The 24297-nt window shown below is 47.5% G+C and overlaps 2 protein-coding genes across 8 annotated transcripts; both read right to left on the bottom strand.

Moving 5' to 3' along the window:
- Nucleotides 1-13: 13 nt before the first annotated feature.
- Nucleotides 14-12721, bottom strand: SLC16A4 (solute carrier family 16 member 4). 7 transcript variants are annotated; one of them, XM_005530221.3, is made up of 9 exons: nucleotides 12225-12716; nucleotides 11657-11772; nucleotides 10557-10689; nucleotides 9707-9850; nucleotides 8895-9056; nucleotides 7856-8374; nucleotides 5504-5715; nucleotides 4582-4675; nucleotides 14-335 (listed from the first exon to the last, which is right to left on the bottom strand). In XM_005530221.3, exons 1-9 carry the CDS (start codon nucleotides 12238-12240, stop codon nucleotides 181-183), a joined length of 1551 nt encoding a protein of 516 aa, XP_005530278.2. In that variant the 5' UTR covers nucleotides 12241-12716; the 3' UTR covers nucleotides 14-180. The 7 variants fall into 7 exon arrangements, with proteins under 7 accessions (XP_005530278.2, XP_087923291.1, XP_014114424.2 ...); XM_088067165.1 differs by having other exon boundaries at nucleotides 11657-11769; nucleotides 12225-12715; XM_014258949.2 differs by lacking the exon at nucleotides 11657-11772 and having other exon boundaries at nucleotides 12225-12714.
- Nucleotides 12722-13838: 1117 nt separating this feature from the next.
- Nucleotides 13839-16116, bottom strand: LAMTOR5 (late endosomal/lysosomal adaptor, MAPK and MTOR activator 5). Its single transcript, XM_005530164.3, has 4 exons — nucleotides 16040-16116; nucleotides 15816-15877; nucleotides 15133-15250; nucleotides 13839-14164 (listed from the first exon to the last, which is right to left on the bottom strand). Exons 1-4 carry the CDS (start codon nucleotides 16072-16074, stop codon nucleotides 14104-14106), a joined length of 276 nt encoding a protein of 91 aa, XP_005530221.1. The 5' UTR covers nucleotides 16075-16116; the 3' UTR covers nucleotides 13839-14103.
- Nucleotides 16117-24297: the final 8181 nt, after the last annotated feature.

Here is a 24297-nt window from a genome sequence, read left to right on the forward strand (position 1 = left end):
CATTTCACATTGCTTTCACAGCATTTCACAGATGGCTTTAATCAGGAGAAATATTCAGGTATACAAACTGATTCTGGCATCCAAAAATTGCAGTTTTCAATGTTGCTGCTGTTGATACATCCCCAGTACAGGCAATGGCTTTCCCAGCATTGATGCCATCAAAGCCCAGCCTTTAAAACTTCAGCCAGGCCTGGGGCTCTTGCTCAAATTGGCTTTTTTTAGCTTCCATTTTTGGGCTGCAGGCTCGAAGAAGAAGGAAATAGGTGAGATGAGAGCGCAGGCTCCAGCAAAGAGGAAGGAGCAGACGTAGGTCTGGGTGTAATCATAGAGCCACCCTGCAGGAGAGAAGGTTGTTATTAAAACTGTGCAGTTTTTCTTAGTGAAAATTCATTTGGGGAGGTGGGTGGGAGGCAAAGGATGTGTGTTCTCATCTAAGAATTCCTCAGATATTTTCCTTAAATTATTTTAACTCTTCCTGGGCAGCATTTCCTGTCAGGAAATTACATTTAGCTCGTTTTTCCCAGAGCCAACTTTGATCCTTGTAGTGACCATGGTGTTTAATTTGATTGAATTTAATCCCTGATTTTTATTTTTATTTTTTTCCTGTTTAAGTAAGTGGGCCAAAAGTAGCTGATGGACGATCCTGTTGGATCCATGGGATGACTTGTGTGTGTGCTGGTATTTACAACATCTGGGCTGCAAACCCCCCCTGTTCTCCAGCCTTGTCTTCTTGTCTAACAGGAGAGACCCCAGGCCAGGAGCTGGAAGTAAACTTGATAAAAGTAGCTCTGGGAGGACTTAAAAGGAAAAGCTGGATTCCATCGAGCCTCAGGAATCTCTGGAGGATGCAGGTCACCTTTTAAAGTGACCTCTAAGCGTTGGGTTTGGTCCTGGCAAATCATCTCGGGTCTGGGCAGTGCTTTGAAAGGTGGAGAATTCCTCTCTTGGAATCTAAAATCTGCAAAGTGCTGGGAGATGCTGCTGCACATAAAAACCCTGATCCCCAGTGTGGTGTGGGTGGGTGTGGGGCAGATCTGCTGCTGTGAAATGCAGTTCCTCTGGAGACATTCATGATTTACACAAACAGCAAATCTGGCCCAAATCTGGGATTCTTAAAGCCAGGAAGGGACACGATGCAGTCCCTGAGATCCTGGGCTCGGACACACGGAGGGAAAGGGTGCTGGTAAAACTTTGGGGTCTGTGCTGGAGGGAGGCACTGACATTTCCCCAGCTGCAGGAAGGTTTTATAAAGCAGAGGAGAAGCTGCTTGTGCCCAGTTTCGGTTTCTGTTGGCTCCTGCTGGCCCAGGGACCGTCCCTGTGCTGGGGGAGCTCAGCTGCACAGGAGCCACCCCTCGGTGCTGCTCTGGGGACTCTCCCATGACCCTGGGGCTCTTGTGGAGTGCTTCATTCCCAGGGCTGAGATCTCTCTGTGCTGCCTGGAAGTCTCAGGGATTTGGAGAGGAGAAGGGATGACGTAGTTATTTGTGAGAGGAACAGGACAGAGTGCTCCAGCTGAACCCTGATTTATTGCAGTTCTTAAAATATCCTTCAGGATATTTGTTTATTTATTTATTTATTTCAATTTTCCTGGTTTGTTTTTTTTGGTGCTGAGTGGGATTTAGGTGCAGTGGGATTTACCAGCATTGCCTCACTGGCAGCACAGCCATCAACTTCCATCACACCCCAAACTTTCAAAGCAAGTCCAGTCTCTGTGCCCCCAGGACAATAAATCTGCTGCAGAAAGCTGAACTGGGAGCTTGTGGTGTTCAAACCCCAGCAAAGCAGCAGTTTTGTAAGGAATGCTGGTAAATCCCAGGCACCAACGTAATCCAGACTAAACATTCCCAGCACTGCTGGTGCTGCCGGCTGGGTCAGGCTCTTTAAATGGTGCTGCTGATCTTGAATCAGAAGTTTTATTTATCCCTGATGCCCTGAGGAGCAAAATTCAATGGGAAGGTGAAGATAAAATGTAGAAAGTGTCTGAATACATGTGCCAGCAGAGCTTTTGGGTGACTCCATTCTCTCCCCTTTCACCACCCAAATTTCTTGGGACTGAAATTCATGCTCTGGGGGCTGGAATCTCTTCTAGAATTTGTGTTACAAGCTTTGGTTCAGCTCTTTTGCACTTTTGAGTCAGTGATTTGTACTGCTTGTGGAAATAAACTATGCCCTTCTCTCCTCAGCTTGCTCTTGGCTGCCAAAATAATGTTTATTCTGGTTTGGGTTGGGTTTTTTCAGCATGGCAGCATCCAGAGGTGCCAGTGGATGGGGAGCTCTGAAGGAAACTCCAAACTTCCCCTTTGGGTCCTGCCAAGCTGCCCCTGGATTTCAGGGCTTTCAGCTGAACAGATTTGCAGGTAAGTCACCTTTTCCTTGCATTGGGCTTTGGTCTAATAAGCAAATTAGGCAGTTTTAACCTTTGCAGTTCTCATTATGCATCATCATTATTTCCACTGTGTAAAAGCAGAATTCAGGATTTAAATGGTCCGTGAGACCCTGGGATTTGGTGCTCTCACCTCCCAAAAGCCTTGAGTTTAGAATTACAGTTTTTCAAACTCAAGGTTTTTGGGGGGTTGAGAGCACCAAATCCCAGGGTCTCACAGACCATTTAAATCCTGAATTCTGCAAGGAGCAAATGGTTTTGGACACTTCATCAGGAGTTTCTGGTCTCACTCAGTTTTCACACTTAAAAGTGCATTGGAAGAGAAAATTGCAGAATTTATCATGGACCCAAACCTGGATCCTGAGCTCTGATTGTTTCCATCTTGCTCTGCCTGTAAGGAGATGGATCAGGAAGTGTTTTGCTTCTTGGCTTTATTTAGCCTTTATTTATCCCACCTGCATTAAGCCTGATTTCTATGGAAAGCTTTTTCTGCTTGCTTTACAAACCCACTGCAGAGAGAAAAAGGCTTCCCATTACTGAAAATATAATGCAAGAGGATGGGAATGTAACTGCACTGTGAGCATGGATGAGACAGCCAAGGTGTTCAGCTCCTGCTGTGTTTTCTGTCAGGGGATCCAGTGGGATTGAGGGATGGCTTTGTGCTGAATGCACACCTTGTACCAGCAGCAGAGATCTGGAATCCAGGCTGGGCATCACCCTGACAGGGGAAAGCTCACTGTCAATGAAATGTGTTTTGCTCTTTGAAATTGCATCCACAGGCAGAGCAGCACAACCAGCCCAGGGGTATTGATTAGGAATATAAATGTTCTCCTGTGCTGGTGGAACAGCAGCGTTGCTGAAACTTTGAATGGAGCTGGAATTTACAGAATCCTTGGCAGCTTCCAGCCAGCTGCCTCTGCAGGCTCAGGGTAGGGAACAAAAAATGATGGTTTGGATTAGGAAGGACCCAAAAGCTCCTCCCATTCCACCCCCTGCCATGGGCAGGGACACCTTCCACTATCCCAGGCTGCTCCAAGCCCCATCCAGCCTGGCCTTGGGCACTTCCAAGGATCCAAGGGCAGCCACAGCTGCTCTGGGCACCTGTGCCAGGGCATCACCACCCTCCCAGGGAAGGATTTCTTCCTATTATCCCATCCATCCCTGTCCTCTGGCAGTGGGAAGCCATTCCCCTTTTCCTGTCCCTCCATCCCTTGTCCCAGGTCCCTTTCCAGCTCTCCTGGATCCCCTTTAGGCCCTGGCAGGGGCTCTGAGCTCTCCCTGGTTCCTTCCCTTCTCCAGGTGAGCCCCCCCAGCTCTCTGAGCCTGGCTCCAGAGCAGAGGGGCTCCAGCCCTGGCAGCAGCTCTGTGGCTCCTCTGGGCTGGCTCCAGCAGCTCCAGGTCCTGATGTTGTTCCCCAGGGCAGCTCTGCAGGTGGGGTCTCACCTGAGCAGGGCCAAGAGCAGAATCTCCCCTGCCCTGCTGCCCACACTGGGGGCTCAGCCTGGGGACAGTTGGGCTGCAGGGAGGAAAAGCTTTGTCCTGGCCAAGCTGTTTAGAGGAGAACAAGTCCCCTGCTCCTGAGCAGAGGCTGGACACTCATTTCTAAGCACTTGAAATCTCCCAAATCCTCACAGCTGCCTTGGTTTCCTGGCAGAGGGAGAAGAGCAAAGGCTTTTCACGCTCCTTATCTCTGGGCCCAGAGCTCTGGTGGCTGAGCTGTGTAATCTCTGTCAAAACAAGAGATTACTGAGCCTAGTCCTGATGTTTCAGTGCCTCTGCCTGGTGGGAATGTGCTGAGCCTGTCCTTGCTTTCCCTTCCTCTCCTTGCTTCCCCTGCAGTTCAAGTTCAGTGTTACTTAAACACCATTGGGAGTAAAATCCGTGGTAATGTGCTCGTTCTCCTGCTGTGGCCAGGGCTAAACTCTGCACCTGGGCCTTCCCTGCATTTCCAGATATTCCAGGCAGCATTTTCTAAATATTACAGGCAGAATTTTCCAAGCTGACTGTTGAATTTTGCAAATTCCCAAGCAAAATGTTGCCTGTCCATAAAAGTACATTTCTGAAATAGGATTTTTTTTTAAATCTGTTTGAACAGAAAACCCATCTTGGGATGGATCCCTTCAGGAGAGTGAACCAGCAGTGTGTTTTATCCCTGGATTTCTGGGGTGGGGGTGTGTTTTATACAGCATCACTCACCTGCTAAAGGGGGTCCTCCCATGGCTGCTATCCCTGCGAAGAAGGCAGCAAAGCCCAGGTAGCTGTGGAGCTTTTCCACACCCACCAGATCCACCTGGTTGGAAACCAAAATGGGTAATTAGTGATTGGGTTCATAGGAATGCATAGGAACAAGAGATTTATTTTTTTTTTAAGCACAAGAGATGATTGGATTCTTTTTCTGGGGAATTTCCTCTGCAGCTGCAGCTTTGGAAGGACTTTGCCCCTGTAGGTCGGATCCAGCCTCCTTAAGGCAGGCATGGAAATTACTGGGATGGGAGATGCTTTTCCTGCCTTCCAGCTGCCCACACTTTGGGGAAGGAGTTTTAAACTCTGAATGCCTTCCAGAAAGAAATGCCAAATTATAATGGTGCTTCCCTACCTGGATCAGAGAATCCTGGAATGGTTTGGGTTGGAAGGGACCTCAAAGCACATCTCTTCCACCCCACCTTCCATCAATCCAGGCTGCTCCAAGCCCCATCCAGCCTGGCCTTGGACACTTCCAGGGATCCAGGGGCAGCCACAGCTGCTCTGGGCACGCTGTGCCAGGGCATCACCACCCTCACAGGGAACAATTCCTTCCCAGTATCCCATCCATCCCTGCCCTCTGGCAGAGGGAGCCATTCCCTGTGTCCCATCCCTCCTTCAGCTCCAGCTCTCCTGGACCCCTGGATCTCCTGGAGCCCGTGCAAGGGGCTCTGAGCTCTCCCTGGATCCTTCCCCTCTCCAGGTGAGCATTCCCAGCTCTCCCAGGCTGGCTGCAGAGCAGAGAGGCTCCAGCCCTGGCAGCAGCTCCGAGCTCTCCAGCAGGACCTGCTGAGCTCTCTGTGTGATCCAGGTGATGGTGGGCTGGGAGCAGGAGCCTCACCCCCAGCTCAGGCCTGGCTGAGCACGCTGGACTCACCAGCACGGGCAGCACCAGAGCCATGAAGCCTCCACAGAAGATGGCAAAGGCCACGGTGTAGGCGAGCAGCAGGGGGAAGGTGGTGGCCAGCGGCCCCAGCAGGTTGGTGACCCCGCTGAGGAGCAGGTAGGTGACATGGAAATGGTACTTCTTGGTCCAGTTGTGGTCGGCCACCCAGCCCGAGAGCAGCTGGCTCAGCATCTCCGTGATGCCTGAGGGAACAGGAGCCTCAGGGGAGACTTGTCTTTGTGTAAGATTTAAATTCTGTTATTCCTAGAGATTTTTTTATATTATTACTTCATGTAAATAGATGGGATGTTATAAATCTAGCTATATTTTATAATATTTTCTATGATTATATTATTTGTAGCATATGTATTCTATTGATACTTATAGTATTTTATATTTATATATTTATATATTATATGTATTTATATATATTTTATATATTTACATATTTTCTTATATATTTATATATTTTATGTGTTTATGTTATATATAAAATATATATAAAATATATATTTATATATATTTTAATATATTTTAATATATTTTAATATGTTTATATGTATTTTTATATATTTATTTTTATATATTTTATATATTTTAATATATTTATATGTATTTATATTTTTTATGTATTTATATTTATATATATTTATATATTATATATTATAGAAATAATAGAAAACAATACAAAAAATATAAAATAATTTCATAATATATCATAATCATATATTGTATCATATTTCTCTCATTCTTTAGTCTCTTTTCTTTGAACAGTTATTATAGTATAGTATGTTATAATATATTACATCATAGGATATTTTCATATTGTCTGTATTATTTTATATAATTAACTTTATTTCATTTAGTTAAATTATTCTTATCTCCAGATTACTATATTTATTAATTAGTATTTGCATATTTTTAATATTTTTATATTTTTACTATATATTAATATATTTTCATATATTCAGTATGCTATTACATATTATATATTCTAATGTTGTTATATGATTTATATTATTATACATTATGCATATTACACTTCATTATTTAAATTAACCCTAATATAATTTATTTTTAGATTTATTTTGTATTTATATAAATATATTTTTATTTATTTTGGTTTATAATTATTTGTATTATTTTCTATTATCATATACATTATTTTCATATATGTTTATTTATATAGTTTTAAATTATTGTATTTCTTATTTATTACTGTTTTTTATAATATTAATTATTTCCATTATTCCATATTATTTCTATTATTTGCCTGTGTCACACCCCAATTTCCCTGTTCATTGTGAGGACATCACCACAAAGGCCTAAAATGCCAAAAAGTTCCAGGTGTTTTTAGGCTGTTGCAAAATCCTTGGATTGGGGTTTTTTTTCTCCTTTTCCCTTGTGCTGCTGTTCCCAAGGGCACCAAAGTGCTCTGGAAAAATTCCCTTCAGGGCTCTGCAGCCCAGACACCTCTGAAATGCCCTAAATCAGGAAAGATGAACTTGCTAAGGAGAAAAAAGCTGAATGTTAGGAAGAAAAATGCACCTGAGATTTTAATTTTTCTACAAAACCAAAGAGCACAGAAACACAGGCGTTTCAGAGGCTCAGCAGCCGTTCAGTTATTGGGGTTTTGAGAGTTGTTTTTTACATTTCTTGGTGCATTTTTATGAAGCAAAGATCCAGAAGCTCTCGTGCCCCACTGACCCCTGTGTCCCTCCCCTCCCAATTCCAACTGTCCCGTTAATTCCTGGGCTCTCCTCACACCTCGACACCCCCTCACTGCTGAATATTCCCCAGCACTGCAGAAATAAAATGTATTTTTGTACAATAAAATATTTCCTGCTGACTGAGGCTGGAGCCACTTTCTTATCCCAGCATGGTTTTAGTGTTAATCCTGGCTTATCACCGGGCATGGGTTTGGTTTCTGGGGAGTGGGCCTTGTTTTTTTTTTTCCCCACTTGGAGGTGGAAATCCAAATCCAAATGCCTGGATCTACATTAATATGGGGGGTTTTCCTCCAATATTGAATTTTCCCCTCCTGGGTCACACTCTGGAGGGTTTTGGATTCCCCTGTGGATTCTGGTGGCTTTGAGCACAGCTGGGATCGTGGTGGGAAGGCTCCAGAAGGACAGAGAGCACCGTGTAACTGGAAATTTGGGGGTTGTTGGGATCACCCAGCACCCAGGGAGGTGCAGGAGGCGACTGTGTGTGCACAGAGTGGTCAGGGTGAAACCTGTGCCAGGAGGAGCCATCCCAGGACGTGTCTGGGAGCGTTTCTGGGCCCCATGAGCTGTGGTTTGGTGTGTTTGGTGTGTTTTGGTGTGCTGTTTCTTTGCCTACCAGCCACGGCGATGAGGTACGAGCCGTCCCTGCTGCTCATGCCTAGCGTCCTGGCCCTCGCCACCAGGTGGAACAGGGGCACGAAGTAGGCCAAGTGGCTGAACAGGAAAGACCACGTGAAAATGAAGAAAACGGGATCCTTCAGCGGGGAGAAGTCCAGGAGAGGCTGAGAAGGTTCCTTTGTGGTGCCTGCAAGGGCTTTGTGGCTTCTCCTGGCCTCGGTGGCTGTTTCTGAGGAGGAGCTCTCTGGGCTGGGTTTCTGGAGCGTTTCCAAGGCTGGGTCAGAGCCATCTCTGCCATGGGCCATCAGGAGTCTCCCTGTGGTGGAAGCCTGCTGTAATTCCCTGTCAGTGCTTCCATCCAAACATCCACCCAGAGTTTCTGGATCCTTCTTTGCCACCTCTGACCCCCGGTGCTGATTTTTGGCAGATTTCTGAGGCGGTTGGGCGCTGACAGGCCACAGCAGCATGCTGGAAGGCACCAGGTTCAACATGATGCCTCCAAAAATCAGGAGGGTACCTGAGGGAAGGCAAAAGGTGTTTTCTTCTTGGAGTGGAAAGGGAGGAGCAGCGGGCAATGGCCTTTGTAGAGCAGGGTGTGGTTTTCACTGACCATGGAGAAAGCTCTGCTGTGAGAAGGGAGTTTGCCTTCTCCTTATGGAGCAGTTAACAAAGCAGGGATTTATATTCCTGTTTTTCTAGCTGGAAGTTCATTTTGCTGTGAGGCACAGAACAAATGCCCAGCTTCCTCTGGGATCTGGAGCTTGTTTTGCTTTTCCTCATTTAAAGTCATGATGGACCTTCAAGATGGTCCTGAAACATTACAGTTAAAGTAGGGATTTCTGAGCTCTGTGCTTTGATTCTGATTTTAATGAATGATTAAGTGTTTAATTATTAACAAGATATCCCCAAACTATCGTAAAAGAGGCAGAGCTGTTCCTCAGTGTGTTGAATTTTTAAAAAGAGCCTCTTACCCTGTCCAGATCTCCCCAAATGCCCTTTCAGAGCCGAGGAGTTTGAAGGAGCAGGAGATGCCTCACCTTGCCAGCCGTAGACCTCGATGAGGAGCTGAGTGAAGGGAGCCATCAGGAATGTCAGCCCCATCCCGGAGCGGGCCAGGGCGTTGGAGAAGGCCAGGCGTGCCCGGCAGCGCTTGGCCGTCATCACCGCGGCCGCCTGGTACAGACAGGCAAACCCCATCCCTGTGGGAAGGGTGAAAATAAGAATTCCGTGCCCAATTCCACGTCCTGCTATCCCAAGCTCGCAGTCCCTGGCTCTGCAGCGTGCCCAGGCTGAAAGGAGGGGATTTCTGCTGTCCCAGTGGGTGGGGCTTGGAGGCTCTGCCCTTTTATAAGGGATTTTTAAAGGCCAGGATCCGTGTGGGTCCGGGGAAAAAATCAGCCCTAGTTGGGACTGGAATATTGAAAGTGGTGTTTTATTCTGAGCACGAAGCTTTGGGAGTTCAGTGTCGCACAGAAAGGAGCTGGGGATGCTTTGGCACTGAAGGTTCACGGAACATCCTGAGGTGGAAGGGATCCACCAGGATCATCCACTCCAGCTCCTGCCCTGCACAGACACCCCAACAGTCCCACCCTGTCCCTGGAGCAGTGTCCAAATGCTCCTGGAGCTCTGTGACCATTCCCTGGGGAGCCTGGGCAGTGCCAGCACCCTCTGGGGGAAGAAACTTCCCTGAGATCCAACCTAAACTCCCCTGGCCCATCTCCAGCCCTTCCCTTTGGTTCTGTCCCTGATCACCTCAGGCTCCTCTTCTCCAGCTGAACAAACCCTTGGCTGCTCCCTCTCCAGCCCCTTCCCAGGTTTAAGGCTGAAGGAGCTGGTGGTGCTGTCTCACCCAGCAGGAATCCCATGGAGAAGCAGAGGAAGGGGACACTGGTGGCCTGAGTGCTGAGCAGGCAGCCCCCAGCCACCAGCGCGGCCCCGAGGATGGAGGTGGGCCTCTCTCCCAGGCGCCGGCACACCACGGCCACCAGCGGGGCTGCAAGGGAAACAGACACAGCTCAGGCTGAGGGGGACAAAAGCTGCTCTGGCAGGGCTTGGGGACTGGGTGGGAGCATTGGGAAGTGGTCCTTGGGAGGCAGGGGGTGACAGCGGGGTTGGGATGGGCTCATGGTCAGGAGAGGGGCTTTGCTGTACCCTGGGAGCTCGGGAAAGGGGCAGGGAAGGAGGCAAAGCCCAAACATTCAGCTCTCCTTCCTCAGTCACAGCGTGCCCAGCAGCTCCAAATTATTCCACAGCTGGCACAAGAGCGTTGTTTGCTCTGGATCTGTACAAGAAACCTACAGTCAAGTTCAGGGGATCCCAGAATGGTCTGGGTTGGAAGAGACCTCAAAGTTCATCCAGTTCCAACCCCCTGCCATGCCAGGGACACCTTCCACCATCCCAGGCTGCTGCAAGCCCCGTCCAGCCTGGCCTTGGACATTTCCAGGGGCAGCCACAGCTGCTCTGGGCACCTGTGCCAGGGCATCACCACCCTCACAGGGAAGGATTTCTTCCCAATTTCCAATTTCTTGCCACCATCCCATCTGAAGGGCCCTGTGTTTAGAGCCCATTCCTGCTCAGACACGTGTGGGTGCCAGCCATGTCCAGTGTGGGATGGGAATTGGGTCCACAGAGCATCCTCAGTGCCCCCAGGTCAGAGAGAGGCTGCAGCAGTGCTCCAAGCCTCGGGAACTCCAGCTCACCTCCTAGGAAGCGCAGGGAGGACATGATGGAGCCGATCCAGCTGACCTGCTCAGATGATCCCCCCATCTCCTCTCGGAAAGCCACAAAGAAAATCCCAAAGGTCTTGAGCATCCCCATCACGAGCACATTGACCTGGATTGAGAGGAGGTGAAGGTCAGGTGCCACAGGGGATCGGGAGGGAGAAAAGCTTTTCCTTCTGCTTTTTGTTTTTTTTTCTTTTTGTGGTGGTGTGGGAGAAGCAAACTGGGACACCTGAACCGGTGTTGGGGAATACCAGGAGGGTGGGTCCTGGCCATGCTGCAGTTTGATCTCAGAAACCCTCTCCAAACTGCCTTTCCTAAGGAAAGGAACAAAGTAACGCTGGAGCTCAACTCTCGGAGGATACTTTTCACCTTTTAAGTTACTTTTTAGTACTGCAGTGGAAATGGATCCTTCGCAGGTGGCTGGGAGTTGATGAGGGGATGAGGGCAGCAGGAGTGGACATCATCTGGGGCAGTTTCCCAGGATTTGTCTGCCACAGGGGCAAAGGACAGACAGTTTGTGACCTTAATTTTAACTCCTGTTGTCTCCCTGGTGTTTAATGATTGGCAGGGAGTTACTCGGGGTGGATTTGGAGTGAGGAAAGCTTTCCCAGCTCGGGGGATGGTGCTTTCTTTAAGGTTGGACTCAGTAACCTTAAAGGTAATTTCCAAGCTTCACAATTCCTTGATTGATCACTGGTGGGAAGACAAAGCCTGGGCCACAGAGAATTGGTGCCTTTAACTGGTGCTGAGGTTCCCAGAGAGTACCCGAGCGTTTGTGCTGCTCCCAGTCGGTCCCTGGCTCCCAGCTCCCTGCCCAGGGTGGGATCACGCCCTTGCCGAAGGGACAGGACAGCCCTTTGGGGTTTGACACCGCCGTGGTGAAGTGTTTGAGTAGGGAAAAGTCATTTATCCTGGCAAGGGCACCCTCCTCATCCCCGAGCCCGAGGCATTCCACAGGGAATGGCGCGGCCGGACCGTGCCCTGCCGTGGGTGGGATCAGCCTGTCCTGTCCGGAGGGAGGCTGGAGCTTTCCCCCTGCCCCAGCTCCGGGAAGGTTCGCTCCATCCCCTGCTCACCAGGAAGAAGTGAAACACCACTCCCCACGCCCACCCTCCGGCTGCTGCTGCGGTGCCTCGGCTCTTCCCGGCTGACGGAGCCTCTGGAGCCTCTTCATCCTCCTTCCTGTGCCCTGCTGGTGAGAATGTCAGGCCACATCAACACCTTCCACTGCTCCTCTTCCACCCACGAGCCATTCCCTGCGGACAGTGCTGCCGTGGGGCAGGCACCTCACTCTGCACTCACCTGGGTGATGCTTTCTCCAACCTTTCTGACAATTCTACCTTCTCCCTGTCTGCAAACAGGTTAATATTCTTTCTCATTCCCACCAAATTACTGTGCCCACTTCAGCTTTTCGGGTGCCTTAGTGCTGCTGTAGCGCTTTGGCTTGTGCCGAGAGCCCGGGGGTCAGTGTCAGTCTGGATCCACCTCGGAGCTCTCCGGAAAGCTCTTCCCACTCCATCTTTCTCTGCCTGTCTCCCTTCCATCCTCTCACCCACCCACCCTGTGGCAGAGGCAGGATCCTGCCCGAGGGGGCAGCTGGACCCTACAGCACCTGGGGATGACGATCCTGGAACTTTTCCTTACCGCCTTGCTGCTGCATGCTGCAAAATCCTCCCCGGAGCAGTCGACAGCGAAGAGAAATCCCTTCAGAGTCTCTTCATTTGCTCCAGAGATGAAATCCCCCCTTCCTGACTTGGCACGCCAGAGTCTGCTCCTCATTCCCATCCGCTGAGGATGATGGTGTCTGTCCTGAGCAGGACATGGAGCCTGGCAAGCGCTGGGGGGACGGAGCCCATCCTCCTCCTCCTCCTCCACCTCTCTGGAGGCAGAGCTTGACTTGAGGCCCCAAGGCCGGCAGTCCCTCCCCTTCCCCAGCTGGGAACAGGAAACCAGGGGCGCTTAGAGCAGAAATCCTGTTGGGAGGGAAAAGGAGGGGGAGCCTGCAAAGTTCTAACTCCGGGGAAAGCTCTGGATGTCTCCAGAGCAGAGCTGGGGTGGCAGTGATGGACTGGAGCCAGGCCTGTCCCTGCCCATCCTGCACGGCCCTCGGCCCGGGGAACGGCACCACTGAGGAGGGGACAGGCTGGAGAACTCGGTGATTTCCAGCTGGACACAGCCCCGGGGCGGCGCTGGCTCCTGTAAATGTGCCCAGACTCCCGGGTAAACACAGCCCTGCTGCTCCCTCCCCTCCCCGGCTGACCTGTCACCCCAATCATCACAGAAAACCGGCAGCAGTGAGGGACAGCGGTGCTCTCTGCTCTCCCTTGGCAAAGAACACAAGAGCTGCGTTGCTCGTGGAGCCCAGGATCTATGGGAGCCCCTGGAGGAGCTTTCCCTACAGGAGGAATTTCCATCTGTACATTGAGCTTTATTGAAGCAGGATGAGATTTGTAGTGCGTGTGCTTTGAGGGGCTGCAGGAGGGGGCAGAGGAACAGCGGCACCAGCGCTCAGAGCTGTTGGGTGCCCGGGGGGAAACTCCAGCTCCAGCTGCTCCTGCAGGGATGGAGGGGGAGGGACAAGGACTCCCCAGGGCCAGCACAGAGGACATGCCAAGATCAGGGCTTTACCCCAGATGAACACTGAGCTGGAAGGGAGCGTGGAGCCTGGCCAGGCAGGGGCTACTCCTGTGTGAGCCTGTGACTGTCACTGCCCAGCAGAGCTGCTCCGAGGAGTAAAGTCTGAGCAGTGGCAATGCCATTTCACTCTGACTCAGCCCAGCTTTTACCTCATGCTCTGCTCTGAAACTGCCCCTTCCTGCAGCTGCAGCCCAGCTCCTTTTCCCTCCCCAGCACACAGGAACCACTTGGGGTGTGGCAATTCCCACCTTTCTGCAGGATTGTTTCCCTGCAGCGTTTCCAACCTGCCGGAGGCAGAGGGGGCCTGGATTTTTGAGGATGTTGCCAAGATCCCTCTCCAGCTCCCAGGGCCCTGGCAGGGCCAGCACACACAGGTCTGAACTTCAACCCAGGGCACAGTGAGCGTGTAACTCCCACAGAATGTTTAACTTGAGGAGGTGAAATGTTTCCTAGGAGAAATTCCTCCGAAAGCATTTGTACCTTTTCTCTTGGAGGAGCTTCCACAAATTCCAGTCTTTCTGCAGAGGAATGCTAATGAAGGGAGTGGGAGCAGTTACCTTGCCTGCCTTTGGAAATGAAGCACAAGGCCCAGCTCTCCCAGCCAGAGCACAGAGAAGGAAGGAAGGTTTTTTACAGGTCATTTATTGATTTCTCTGACAAACGAGGCCCCCCACATACAGCAGGGAGGATCTGCTCATTACAGGGCCTGGGGCCGTGCCCACGGATCACCCTCAGCAGCACAAGGGCTAAAATGTGAGCTGGAGACCCGGGAGCTGCCCAGGAGCTGGTGAGAGGGGAGGGAGAGCCTTCATCCTGGGTGTGGAGCTCCAAAGGGAGCGTGGCAGTGCAGGGAGGAGGAGCTGGGAGCGGAGCTGCTTCCCTGGGCTCAGGACAGCAGCTTGTGCACTGCCACGGTGATGCTGTCGTGCTTCTGGATCATGATGTTCCTGCAGGAACAGGAGAAAGTGCTGAGGGAGGGCAGCTGGGACAGGAGAAGCTGCTGGGGGTGGGAAATGGGCAGGGGAATCACTGAGCAGCCACAAGCCCCATCCCCACCCCAGACCTCGGCTGCTCCTTCTCCCCACTCCTTGAGCAGCGATGGAGACATCCCTGTGCCCCACTGATTCTGACAGCCCTGGATATCCACAGGGATCCCATCCCTGGATATCCACAGGGATCCATCCCTGGATATCCACAGGGATCCATCCCTGGATATCCACAGGGATCCATCCCTGGATATCCACAGGGATCCCATCCCTGGATACCCACAGGGATCCCAGCCCTGGATATCCACAGGGATCCCATCCCTGGATATCCACAGGGATCCATCCCTGGATATCCACAGGGATCCATCCCTGGATATCCACAGGGATCCCAGCCCTGGATATCCACAGGGATCCAGCCCTGGATATCCACAGGGATCCCATCCCTGGATATCCACAGGGATCCAGCCCTGGATATCCACAGGGATCCAGCCCTGGATATCCACAGGGATCCCATCCCTGGATATCCACAGGGATCCATCCCTGGATATCCACAGGGATCCAGCCCTGGATATCCACAGGGATCCCAGCCCTGGATATCCACAGGGATCCAGCCCTGGATATCCACAGGGATCCAGCCCTGGATATCCACAGGGATCCAGCCCTGGATATCCACAGGGATCCATCCCTGGATATCCACAGGGATCCCAAGGGGGGAGGAGTTACCGAGCTGCAGTAACCACCATCCCCCGAAAGGTTTCCCACTGCTTTTGCACCTCCTGCCTCTTCAAATCCCCTTAATACAATTACTCTGCCTCTGGCTGTGCCCGCCTCCCCCTCCTCCTCCAGACGAGGAGCTGCTCCAGGGATGACTCCAGGGGGCTCGCAGGGCTGGGGGAAGGGCCAGCGGCAGCTCGGGGCTGGGAACTCACCCGTTATCCGACTCCAGGCACACCACGGGCGTGTCGGTGGGGTCGGAGGTGAGCTTGGCCGCCTGCTGGGCCAGCACAGAGATGATGCCGGCGTGCTCGTCCGACAGGGTCCCTCTGCCTGCAGAGGTGGGAGGGGATGGTGAAGGCCCGTGTGCAGGGCAGTGCTCTGGGAAAGGCCCGTCTGCCTCCCCCAGGCCACGGGGGGTTGGTCCTGCCCCGGCCCAATTCCCTCCCCAAATGTCTCCTCTCCATCCAACAGAAATGTGTCAGTGAGAGCTGGCTGCGGTTTCCTCCGAGGCACAGGCAGGTGGTGGCCCTTGGGGACAGCCCGAGGTGGGGGCAGGACAGCAGGACAAGGCCGGGGAGGGTTCGGGTAGGGCCGGGTCTGGAGCCCCCCAGCCCAGGGACCCCCGTGGGGCAGCGCCCCCCACCCCCGGGGAGCCCTAAAGGGGCTGGGCAGGGCTTGGTGTCCCCGAATGCGGCGCCCCCCACCCTCGGAAGCCGTTACCGGACCCGGGCGGTGCCCCCAGCCCCAGGGGGCCCGGCAGGGACCGGGCAGCGCCAGGAGCCCCCGGACTGGTGCCCCCCATCCCCGGGAGCCTCTGGAGGGCCCGGGCAAGACGCGATGTTCCCCAGCCCAGGAGCCCACAGAGAGCCCGGCCCGGCCCCGCTCGCTCACTCACAGCCCAGGTTGAGCCCCTGCGAGTCGGTGCACAGCACGCCCACCACGGCCGGGCTCTTCATGCTGTGGGGAGACAGCGCCGGTCACAGCCGGGACCCCGGCCCAGGCCCAGCTCCCCTCCCCCCCGGCCCTGCCCCGTCCCCCCGGTGTCCCCCCGTGTCCCGGTGTCCCCCCGGTGTCCCCCCGTGTCCCGGTGTCCCCCCGGTGTCCCCCCGTGTCCCGCACGTCTCCTCCAGGTGCTGCTCCAGGGTCCCCTCCATCGCCCCGCGCCGCCACTTCCGGGTAGCACCGTCAACCACGTGACCCCCCGCTACGGTGGCTCCGCAGGGTCAAAAGCACTCGGGGCGCGTTCGGCTCGGTGGGGGTGCCCCGGGGACACCCCAAAATGCGCCGGTGCCGGGACCCTCTCCGACCCCCTGTGGCGCTGCCACCTCCCCCCGGTACTGGGCCCGGGCCCGGGGGGACTCGCAGCAAACCCTCACCCCCAAATCAGCCCTCCCCGGGGGTCTGTTTTCCCGCAGAACACGCGGCACAGTCGCGATATTTGGGTTTTTTCTTTCTTTTTCTCCACTTTACCCTGCTGAGCGTGGCTCGGTGTCGATCCCTCCCTCCCCGCAGCACCGGACACGGTTTGCAGAGCAGAAGGAAATTCAGTGAGGTTTAATCCTGACCTCTCCGCGGTCAGAGCATCCTCTGGCAGCTGGAGCACGGCGGGGATGCAGATCTGGGATGCAGAGTTGGGGATCAGGTTTGGGATGCAGATTTGGGATGCAGAGTTGGGGATCAGGTTTGGGATGCAGAGTTGGGGATCAGGTTTGGGATGCAGAGTTGGTGATCAGGTTTGGGATGCAGAGTTGGGATGCAGACTTGGGGATCAGGTTTGGGATGCAGAGTTGGGATGCAGGTTTGGGATGCAGAGTTGGGATGCAGGTTTGGGATGCAGAGTTGGGATGCAGGTTTGGGATGCAGAGTTGGGATGCAGAGTTGGGATGCAGAGTTGGGATGCAGAGTTGGGATGCAGAGTTGGGGATCAGGTTTGGGATGCAGATTTGGGGATCAGGTTTGGGATGCAGAGTTGGGGATCAGGTTTGGGATGCAGATTTGGGGATCAGGTTTGGGATGCAGATTTGGGATGCAGATTTGGGGATCAGGTTTGGGATGCAGATTTGGGGATCAGGTTTGGGATGCAGATTTGGGATGCAGGTTTGGGATGCAGATTTGGGATGCAGAGTTGGGGATCAGGTTTGGGATGCAGAGTTGGGGATCAGGTTTGGGATGCAGAGTTGGGATGCAGAGTTGGGGATCAGGTTTGGGATGCAGATTTGGGATGCAGAGTTGGGGATCAGGTTTGGGATGCAGATTTGGGATGCAGATTTGGGATGCAGAGTTGGGGATCAGGTTTGGGATGCAGATTTGGGGATCAGGTTTGGGATGCAGATTTGGGATGCAGATTTGGGGATCAGGTTTGGGATGCAGATTTGGGGATCAGGTTTGGGATGCAGATTTGGGATGCAGATTTGGGGATCAGGTTTGGGATGCAGATTTGGGATGCAGAACACGAGGACACGGCCGGGGTCGGGACCCCCGTGGGGCACAGAGTTATTCAAAGTGTCACCAGGAGCGGTTTTCCATGGAGAACCCCCCAAAGTCCCGTGGTGCTGGAGGTGGGAGGGGGTTTCTGGAGCAGCAGGGATTAATTAATTAATCAATCAATAATTAATATCTGGAGCTCGCGGCAGCAATGAAGCACCGCCGAGCGCTCCCAGCTGCACCTGGCCATGGATCTGGGCTCAGGAAATTAAAATGTTATTGATGGGGGAAGAAAAGTGCAACGGGATTTTTTTATTTTTTAATATTTTTTTAAATTTGAATTTTCTTTCTCTTTGGTCAAGCTGGGAGCACAAAGAGCCTCATCCCCAATCTCCAGGGGTTTCCTGCTGCATCCCATCCCAAGGGAACGCTTTGGACCGAAATTGCCTTTATTTGTGGGGTTTTTCCCCCTCTACACTCCTAGGAAGCAACACAGGGGACAAATACAGATAAAAATAGAAATACAGGTAAAAATAGAAATACAGATAGAAATACAGGTAAAAATAGAAATACAGGTAAAAATAGAAATACAGATAAAAATAGAAATACAGGTAAAAATAGAAATACAGATAGAAATACAGGTAAAAATAGAAATACAGGTAAAAATAGAAATACAGGTTAGAAATAGAAATACGGATAAAAATAGAAATACGGATAAAAATAGAAATACAAACGCTCTCTGGAGGCGGGGGATGAACCCTCTCTGTCCTGTCAGCCCCTCGGCAAGGAAACCTCCCGAATAAAACCACTCCCGAGCCACTCCCAGCATTTCTGCAGGGAGAGATTTCTGGTTGATTAAATTCGGGCTCGGGTCTGGGGAGATTTCAGTGTTGCAGCTCCACAGCAAAACCTGGGCTGGGGCTGCTTTAAACTCCTTCAATTGTTAATTTAGTCCCAGATTCTTTATTTAAAAAAAAAAAAATAAACCCCCCCCCCAAAAAAACAACAACAACAAAAAAAAGAAAGCAAAAACTCGAACCAAAATCAAACAAACAAATCCATCCTGCAGGGGCAGAACCACAAACCCAGCTGCATTTGCTGGGGGAAAATGGAGTTTGATGTACCTGAAAAGGGTTTTATTTATCTGAAAATGGGGTTTATTTATCTGAAAATGGGGTTTATTTATCTGAAAATGGGGTTTATTTATCTGAAAATGGGGTTTATTTATCTGAAAATGGGGTTTATTTATCTGAAAATGGGGTTTATGTCCTGAAAAAGGTTTTATATTCCTGAAAAGGCTTTTAGGTACAATCTGTGCCCCAGCCAGATCCAGACCCAGGTCCATGCAAGGGTATTTTATATATTTTATGTATTTATATAATATATATTTATATTTTTATAGTTTAATGATTTGAGCTGTTTTTGTTGCTGAGGGGCTCTGTGGGATGGGGAGGGGGTGAGGAGTGACCCCATGGCTGCTGAATGTGACTTTGGGCAGCGCTGGGAGGGTTTTTGGAGGCCCCTCAAGCACTCCAGGGTTTGTTCTCCCTTGCACCTCCCAGGATGAGCAAATTTAAAAATAATAAATTGAATTTTTCCAGGTTTTCCAGCCTTTTTTATTCCCTTGTGTTCCCAGGGTTGTTCTTCAGGCCATAAATCAACACATTTACACTTTATATTCAAATTGAAACACACCCTCGTTATTAAAAAATTCGTTCTCCCCTCCCTGCCTCCTTTCATGCTCCCAAATAAACTCAGCCAAGCCTCTCTTTCTGTGGGATATTCATCATTTTTACACGCTGGGCTCGGGAGTAGCAACTGAACCTCATTCCTTGCTTTTCTTTCAGATAAACAACCACAAACTCTCCATGGAATTCTCCACTACACCCGTCAGGAATAAATATGGATATCCAGGCGTGCTTGGAAAATCCAGATGTGGTGAAAATTCCCACTGGGATTTTTGGGTTGGTGGGTTCGGGTTTTCTTAGGGTTGAATTTTTTTTTTTTTTCTTTTTTTTATGGGAGTTTTGTTTATTTTGGTTTTGTGTTAGGAAGAATACTTTAAAGGTTTATTAGGTTTTTGGGTTTTTTTGTTTATTAATGTATTATTAAAATTATTAATAATATAATATAATAAATATTAATAAATAATAAATATAATATAATATAATATAATATAATATAATATAATATAATATAATATAATATAATATAATATAATATAATATATACTATATAATACATAATATTTAATATAATATATAATATAATAAATAATCTAATAATATAATAAAATTATTATAAATAAATTTATATTATTAAAATTATGACTATTATATAAATATATTATTAAAATACAATGTATTATATTATTAAAATTAATAATATGTTGTTAATGTATTATTAAACTATAATATATTATATTATTTAAATTATTAATATATTATTAATATATTATAAAACTATAGTATTATTAAATTATTAACTATTATTATTTTATATTTATATTTATATTTATATTTATATTTATATTTATATTTATATTTATATTTATATTTATATTTATATTATTATAAACTATTATTAAACTATAATATATTATTAAACTATAATATATTATATTATTTAAATTATTAATATATTATTAATATATTATTAAACTATAGTATTATTAAATTATTAACTATTATTATATTATATTTATATTTATATTTATATTTATATTTATATTTATATTTATATTTATATTTATATTTATATTATTATAAACTATTATTAAACTATAATATATTATTAAACTATAATATATTATATTATTCTTCAGATTTTTTGCTTAAGTTTAATTTACTATTGTTTGGTTTAAATTGGTTTGAGTGGCCCAAAATGGCTTTGAAATATGCAGCTTTTTTATTTTTATACTAATTTATACTTAATTAACAATAGACAGGTAAATTATTTTTTTTAATTTTTTTTTAGTGATTTAATGATTTAACACTTGTGTGCTGCAGTGCAGCATTCTCTAATTATTTATTAAAATTAAAAATTATTAAATCATTATTTCAATTACTAATTATTTATTTTAAATTATTAGTTTATTAATTTTTTTTTATTAAAAACTTCTAGAAGATGAAGAAGATGATGAAGAAAGAACAAGGACAAGAAGCAACACCTTAAATCTTTTATTTTGTCTTCTGTTCTCTAAGCTAGTTTAAATTTTAACTTTTTCACCCAGTGAATTAAGAAAACTCTAATTTACACACACTTTTAGCTTTTCCATTTAACTTTAACTGTTGTTTTCATGGTGTTCTGTGAAATTCCGAGTTTTCTTGGATGTCAGAGCCAGGTATCAGAGATAAGGGCAGCTCTCTGTGCCTCAGACTCCAGCAAAGTGTGGGAGGGAGGGAGGTTTTATCCCTTCTTGGTGCTTTATTAATATAATATATTATATTATATTATATTATAATATAATATAATATAATATAATATAATATAATATAATATAATATAATATTATATAATATAATATAATATAATATAATATAATATAATATAAATATAATATAATATAATATAATATAAATATAATATAATATAATATTAATATAATATAATATTAATATAATATAATATAATATAATATAAACTAATATAAACTAATATAATATAAACTAATATAATATAATATTATCATATCATATCATATCATATCATATTTAATATACATTTAATGGGATAATATTTCATATTTAATTATATATTATATATTATATATCATATATGTGATATATATTATATCTATTTTATATATTTAATATAATGGAATAATATTTAATATTCAATACATCTTTAATGGCATAATATTTAAAAATTAATTATATATTACATATATTTACATATATAATATAATGGGATAATATTTCATATTTAATATATATTTAATAGGATAATCTTTAATATGTAATTATATGTTATTTATATTAAAGCTTATATATATTATAAATTTGCATTTATTTAATATAATGGAATGATATTTAATATTTAATACATATTTAATATTATAATATTTAATTTTTAATTATATTATATGATATATTATATATAACATATTAGATATATTAGATATTTTAAGATATTTAATACTATGGAATCATATTTAATAGTTAAATGGAATTATATTTAATATTTATATATATTTTCTGATATACTATGTATTATATAATATATATATGTAATATATTTATATATATTTAATATAAGGGAATAATATTTAATATTTAATATCTCTTTAATGGAATGTATAAACATTTTTGTTTATGGTTACTGTGCTGGAAAACTGTTTAGAAACTATTAAAACAATGTCAGAAAACTTGATTTTCGGGGTGACATCTCACCCTTTTTGTCTTTAAAAAAAGGAAAAGGAAAATAACAGAGAGAACAAACAATGTTCCAGAGAATCAGAAGGCTTTTATTTCCAGGGTGACAATTGGGAAGGGGGCAAGTTCAAAACTAAACAAAAGAACACGGAAAACTTTAGAAGAATTTCTGAATTATGCAGGAGAATTTCTGAATGTGCAATAGGGTTCTGTTTTTAAGGGACAATCCTTAGTAAGGTGAGCTCCCTTGGCTGAATGCAGACACACCTGCCTGTATCTGCATATTTTACTTTATTTTTATCTCCTAATTGTCTTTCTATTAAACTTTTTAATTCTGTATAAAAATACATGAACCTTTTTTCACCTCCTCGCTTCGGGAAGAACGCGGGGGTCGTTGCCTTGTGCTCTTTGCTTCGTGCTTTTCTCTCTTTTATTTTTTCCCCTATTTTTTCCCCAGTTTATTGCTCGTTTTTCCGACTGTCCCAGCCCGGGAGGGTGAAGTCACACCCTGGAGCTGCTCGTTCTGCTTCTCCCCTGGGGAACATGTGGGATTCCAGGAAGTTTTCCAGCAGGGGAAACTGAATAAATCTTTACTGGCAGCTCCCCAAGCATCTTCCCAACTGGGCCAAGGGCTCAAACACCTCAAATTTCCTTTCTCCCTCCCAAATTAAATATTTCAGAGAGGTGGGATCTGTTGGAATACCAAGGGGAGGTGGCTGCTCCCCCTGGCCATGGATTTGGTGTTCCCAAGTGAGCATTCCATCGAGGTGATGCTAAAAGTGAATTTTGGGAGCAGAATCCAGTTTTTTGTGGTGATTCAGGAGCCACAAAAGGATCTCAGCAGGCCTGAACCCCCCTTTTTCCTCTAGCAGTGAAAAATCTGTTTAAAACCGAGGCAGGGCTTTTCCATCCTGCTGCCTCCCAGCTTTTCCCAGCGAGTGGGAATTTTGTTGTTGACTTCAGCTGGCTCTTAGCTCCTCTTTTCCCTGACAGCCAGAGCTGTTTCCTGCCAGCCTGGGCTGTTTCTGGCTGGATCCCTCTGGGATGTGGGATCCACCTCCATCCAGGGCCAAACACATCCAGCAACTGGATTATTTTTATTTATTTTTATTTTTTATTTTTATTTTTATTTCTATTTCTATTTTTATTTTTATTTTTATTTTTATTATTGCCCAGGCTGAAATGGCTCCTTCTGAGTAACCATGGGGAAGAGGTTGGATGTGCACTTTCCAGTGAGGGTCCATCATTCCTGGGATCTGTTTTTTAACAGAATTTGGGGGTTTCAAGGAGATTTGGATGCTCAAGGAGGATCCAGGAAAGGGAAAACTCTGTAAAATCCCATTTTTGCCACCCTGTTAGAGCTGCACCCCAAAAACTTTGCTTTCTGCTGTGTTTTGGTGCTTTTTTTGAGCTGTAATTCCCAGAGCTCTTCATCCCTGATGGGTTTGTGCTGGGAGCTCCTGGGACAGAGGCCCTGAGCAGGGGGAGTTCGGGGGAATCCCAAAGGTTTGGGATCCCTTGTGTTGCCATCCCAGCACCAGGCAGATGGGTCAGAGAGGGGTTTGGGGGTGCCAGGAGCCCCTCTGGTCATCCTGGGGGGAGGAACAGGGCCTGCTTCATGCTCAGAGTGCCCCCACCCACCTCTTCCCAGCATCTCCATTTTCCAGGTGAGGTTATGAGCTGGGGCAGCGTTTGCATCTGTGCCTCAGTTTCCCCATTCCCGCCCCCCAGAGTTCTCCATCTGCCTGGGCTGGGAGAGACCAAGCTGTTGGAATTCCTCTGCCCACATTAACAATGAAGTAAAAGCGCTGGGAATGTGGGATATTGAGCAGGTTTCACGGCTCAGCTGGTGATATCCCTGCAGGGAGGACAGACACTGCGTTCCCCCCGCGCTGTTTCTGCTCTCCCTCGGCACCAGCACGGCTTTAAGTTGGGCAGCTGCAAACTTTCCCTCTGTCCCTCTCATCCCTGTGTCCACGAGGGATTTCCCCTTCATCCCACAAACCCCAGCACCCCAACCCGGCCCCCACCGTGCCCCCCTTAACCCAAAGTGGGAACGCTGGGATCCTTTCTGCTCCATTCCCAGGAGGGGCTGAGTGCCCCCAGCAACTCGGGGCTGATTCCTCCATTAACCCCACAAAAAGAGGGATAACGAGGCCTTTCCCTGCTGCTCCTGCCCAGGGGGACAGCGAGAGGGACCCTCAGTGACGCTTGAGCGCGTCCAGAGGAGGCAGCGAGGCTGGTGAGGGGCTGGGAACACAAACCTTGTGAGGAACGGCTGAGGGAGCTGGGGTTGTTCAGCCTGGAGAAAAGGACACTCAGAGGTGACCTCATGGCTCTCTACAAGCTCCTGAAGGTGCCTGTGGGCAGCTGGGGTCAGTCTCTGCTCCCAGGCAGCGCTGGCAGAACGAGAGGACACAGCCTCAAGCTGTGCCAAGGGAAATTTGGGTTGGACATCAGGAAAAAGTTCTTCACTGAAAGAGTGGTAAAATACTGGAATGGTCTGCCTGGGGAGGTGGTGCAGTCACCATCCCTGGGGGTGTTTAGAAAAGGACTGGTTGTTGTTGCTGCTGGACACAA

This window comes from Pseudopodoces humilis, chromosome 26 (assembly GCF_049639895.1).
Source record: "Pseudopodoces humilis isolate 2021_Gansu_Grassland_sample_001 chromosome 26, ASM4963989v1, whole genome shotgun sequence".
NCBI lineage: Eukaryota > Metazoa > Chordata > Aves > Passeriformes > Paridae > Pseudopodoces > Pseudopodoces humilis.

What these genes read in the sequence shown, in the direction of transcription:
- SLC16A4 (XM_088067162.1), bottom strand. Translation starts at nt 12,365, where the DNA reads ATGGGAATGAGGAGCAGACTCTGGCGTGCCAAGTCAGGAAGGGGGGAT. An exon ending in CTCCCTGCGCTTCCTAGGAG is followed by an intron (nt 9,851 to 10,556) that starts GTGAGCTGGAGT and finishes TTTCCCTTGCAG; the next exon opens with CCCCGCTGGTGGCCGTGGTG. An exon ending in GTACCTCATCGCCGTGGCTG is followed by an intron (nt 5,716 to 7,855) that starts GTAGGCAAAGAA and finishes CTGTTCCCTCAG; the next exon opens with GCATCACGGAGATGCTGAGC.
- LAMTOR5 (XM_005530164.3), bottom strand. Translation starts at nt 16,074, where the DNA reads ATGGAGGGGACCCTGGAGCAGCACCTGGAGGAGAC. An exon ending in GAGCAGCACCTGGAGGAGAC is followed by an intron (nt 15,878 to 16,039) that starts GTGCGGGACACG and finishes GTCTCCCCACAG; the next exon opens with CATGAAGAGCCCGGCCGTGG. An exon ending in GCAGGGGCTCAACCTGGGCT is followed by an intron (nt 15,251 to 15,815) that starts GTGAGTGAGCGA and finishes CCACCTCTGCAG; the next exon opens with GCAGAGGGACCCTGTCGGAC.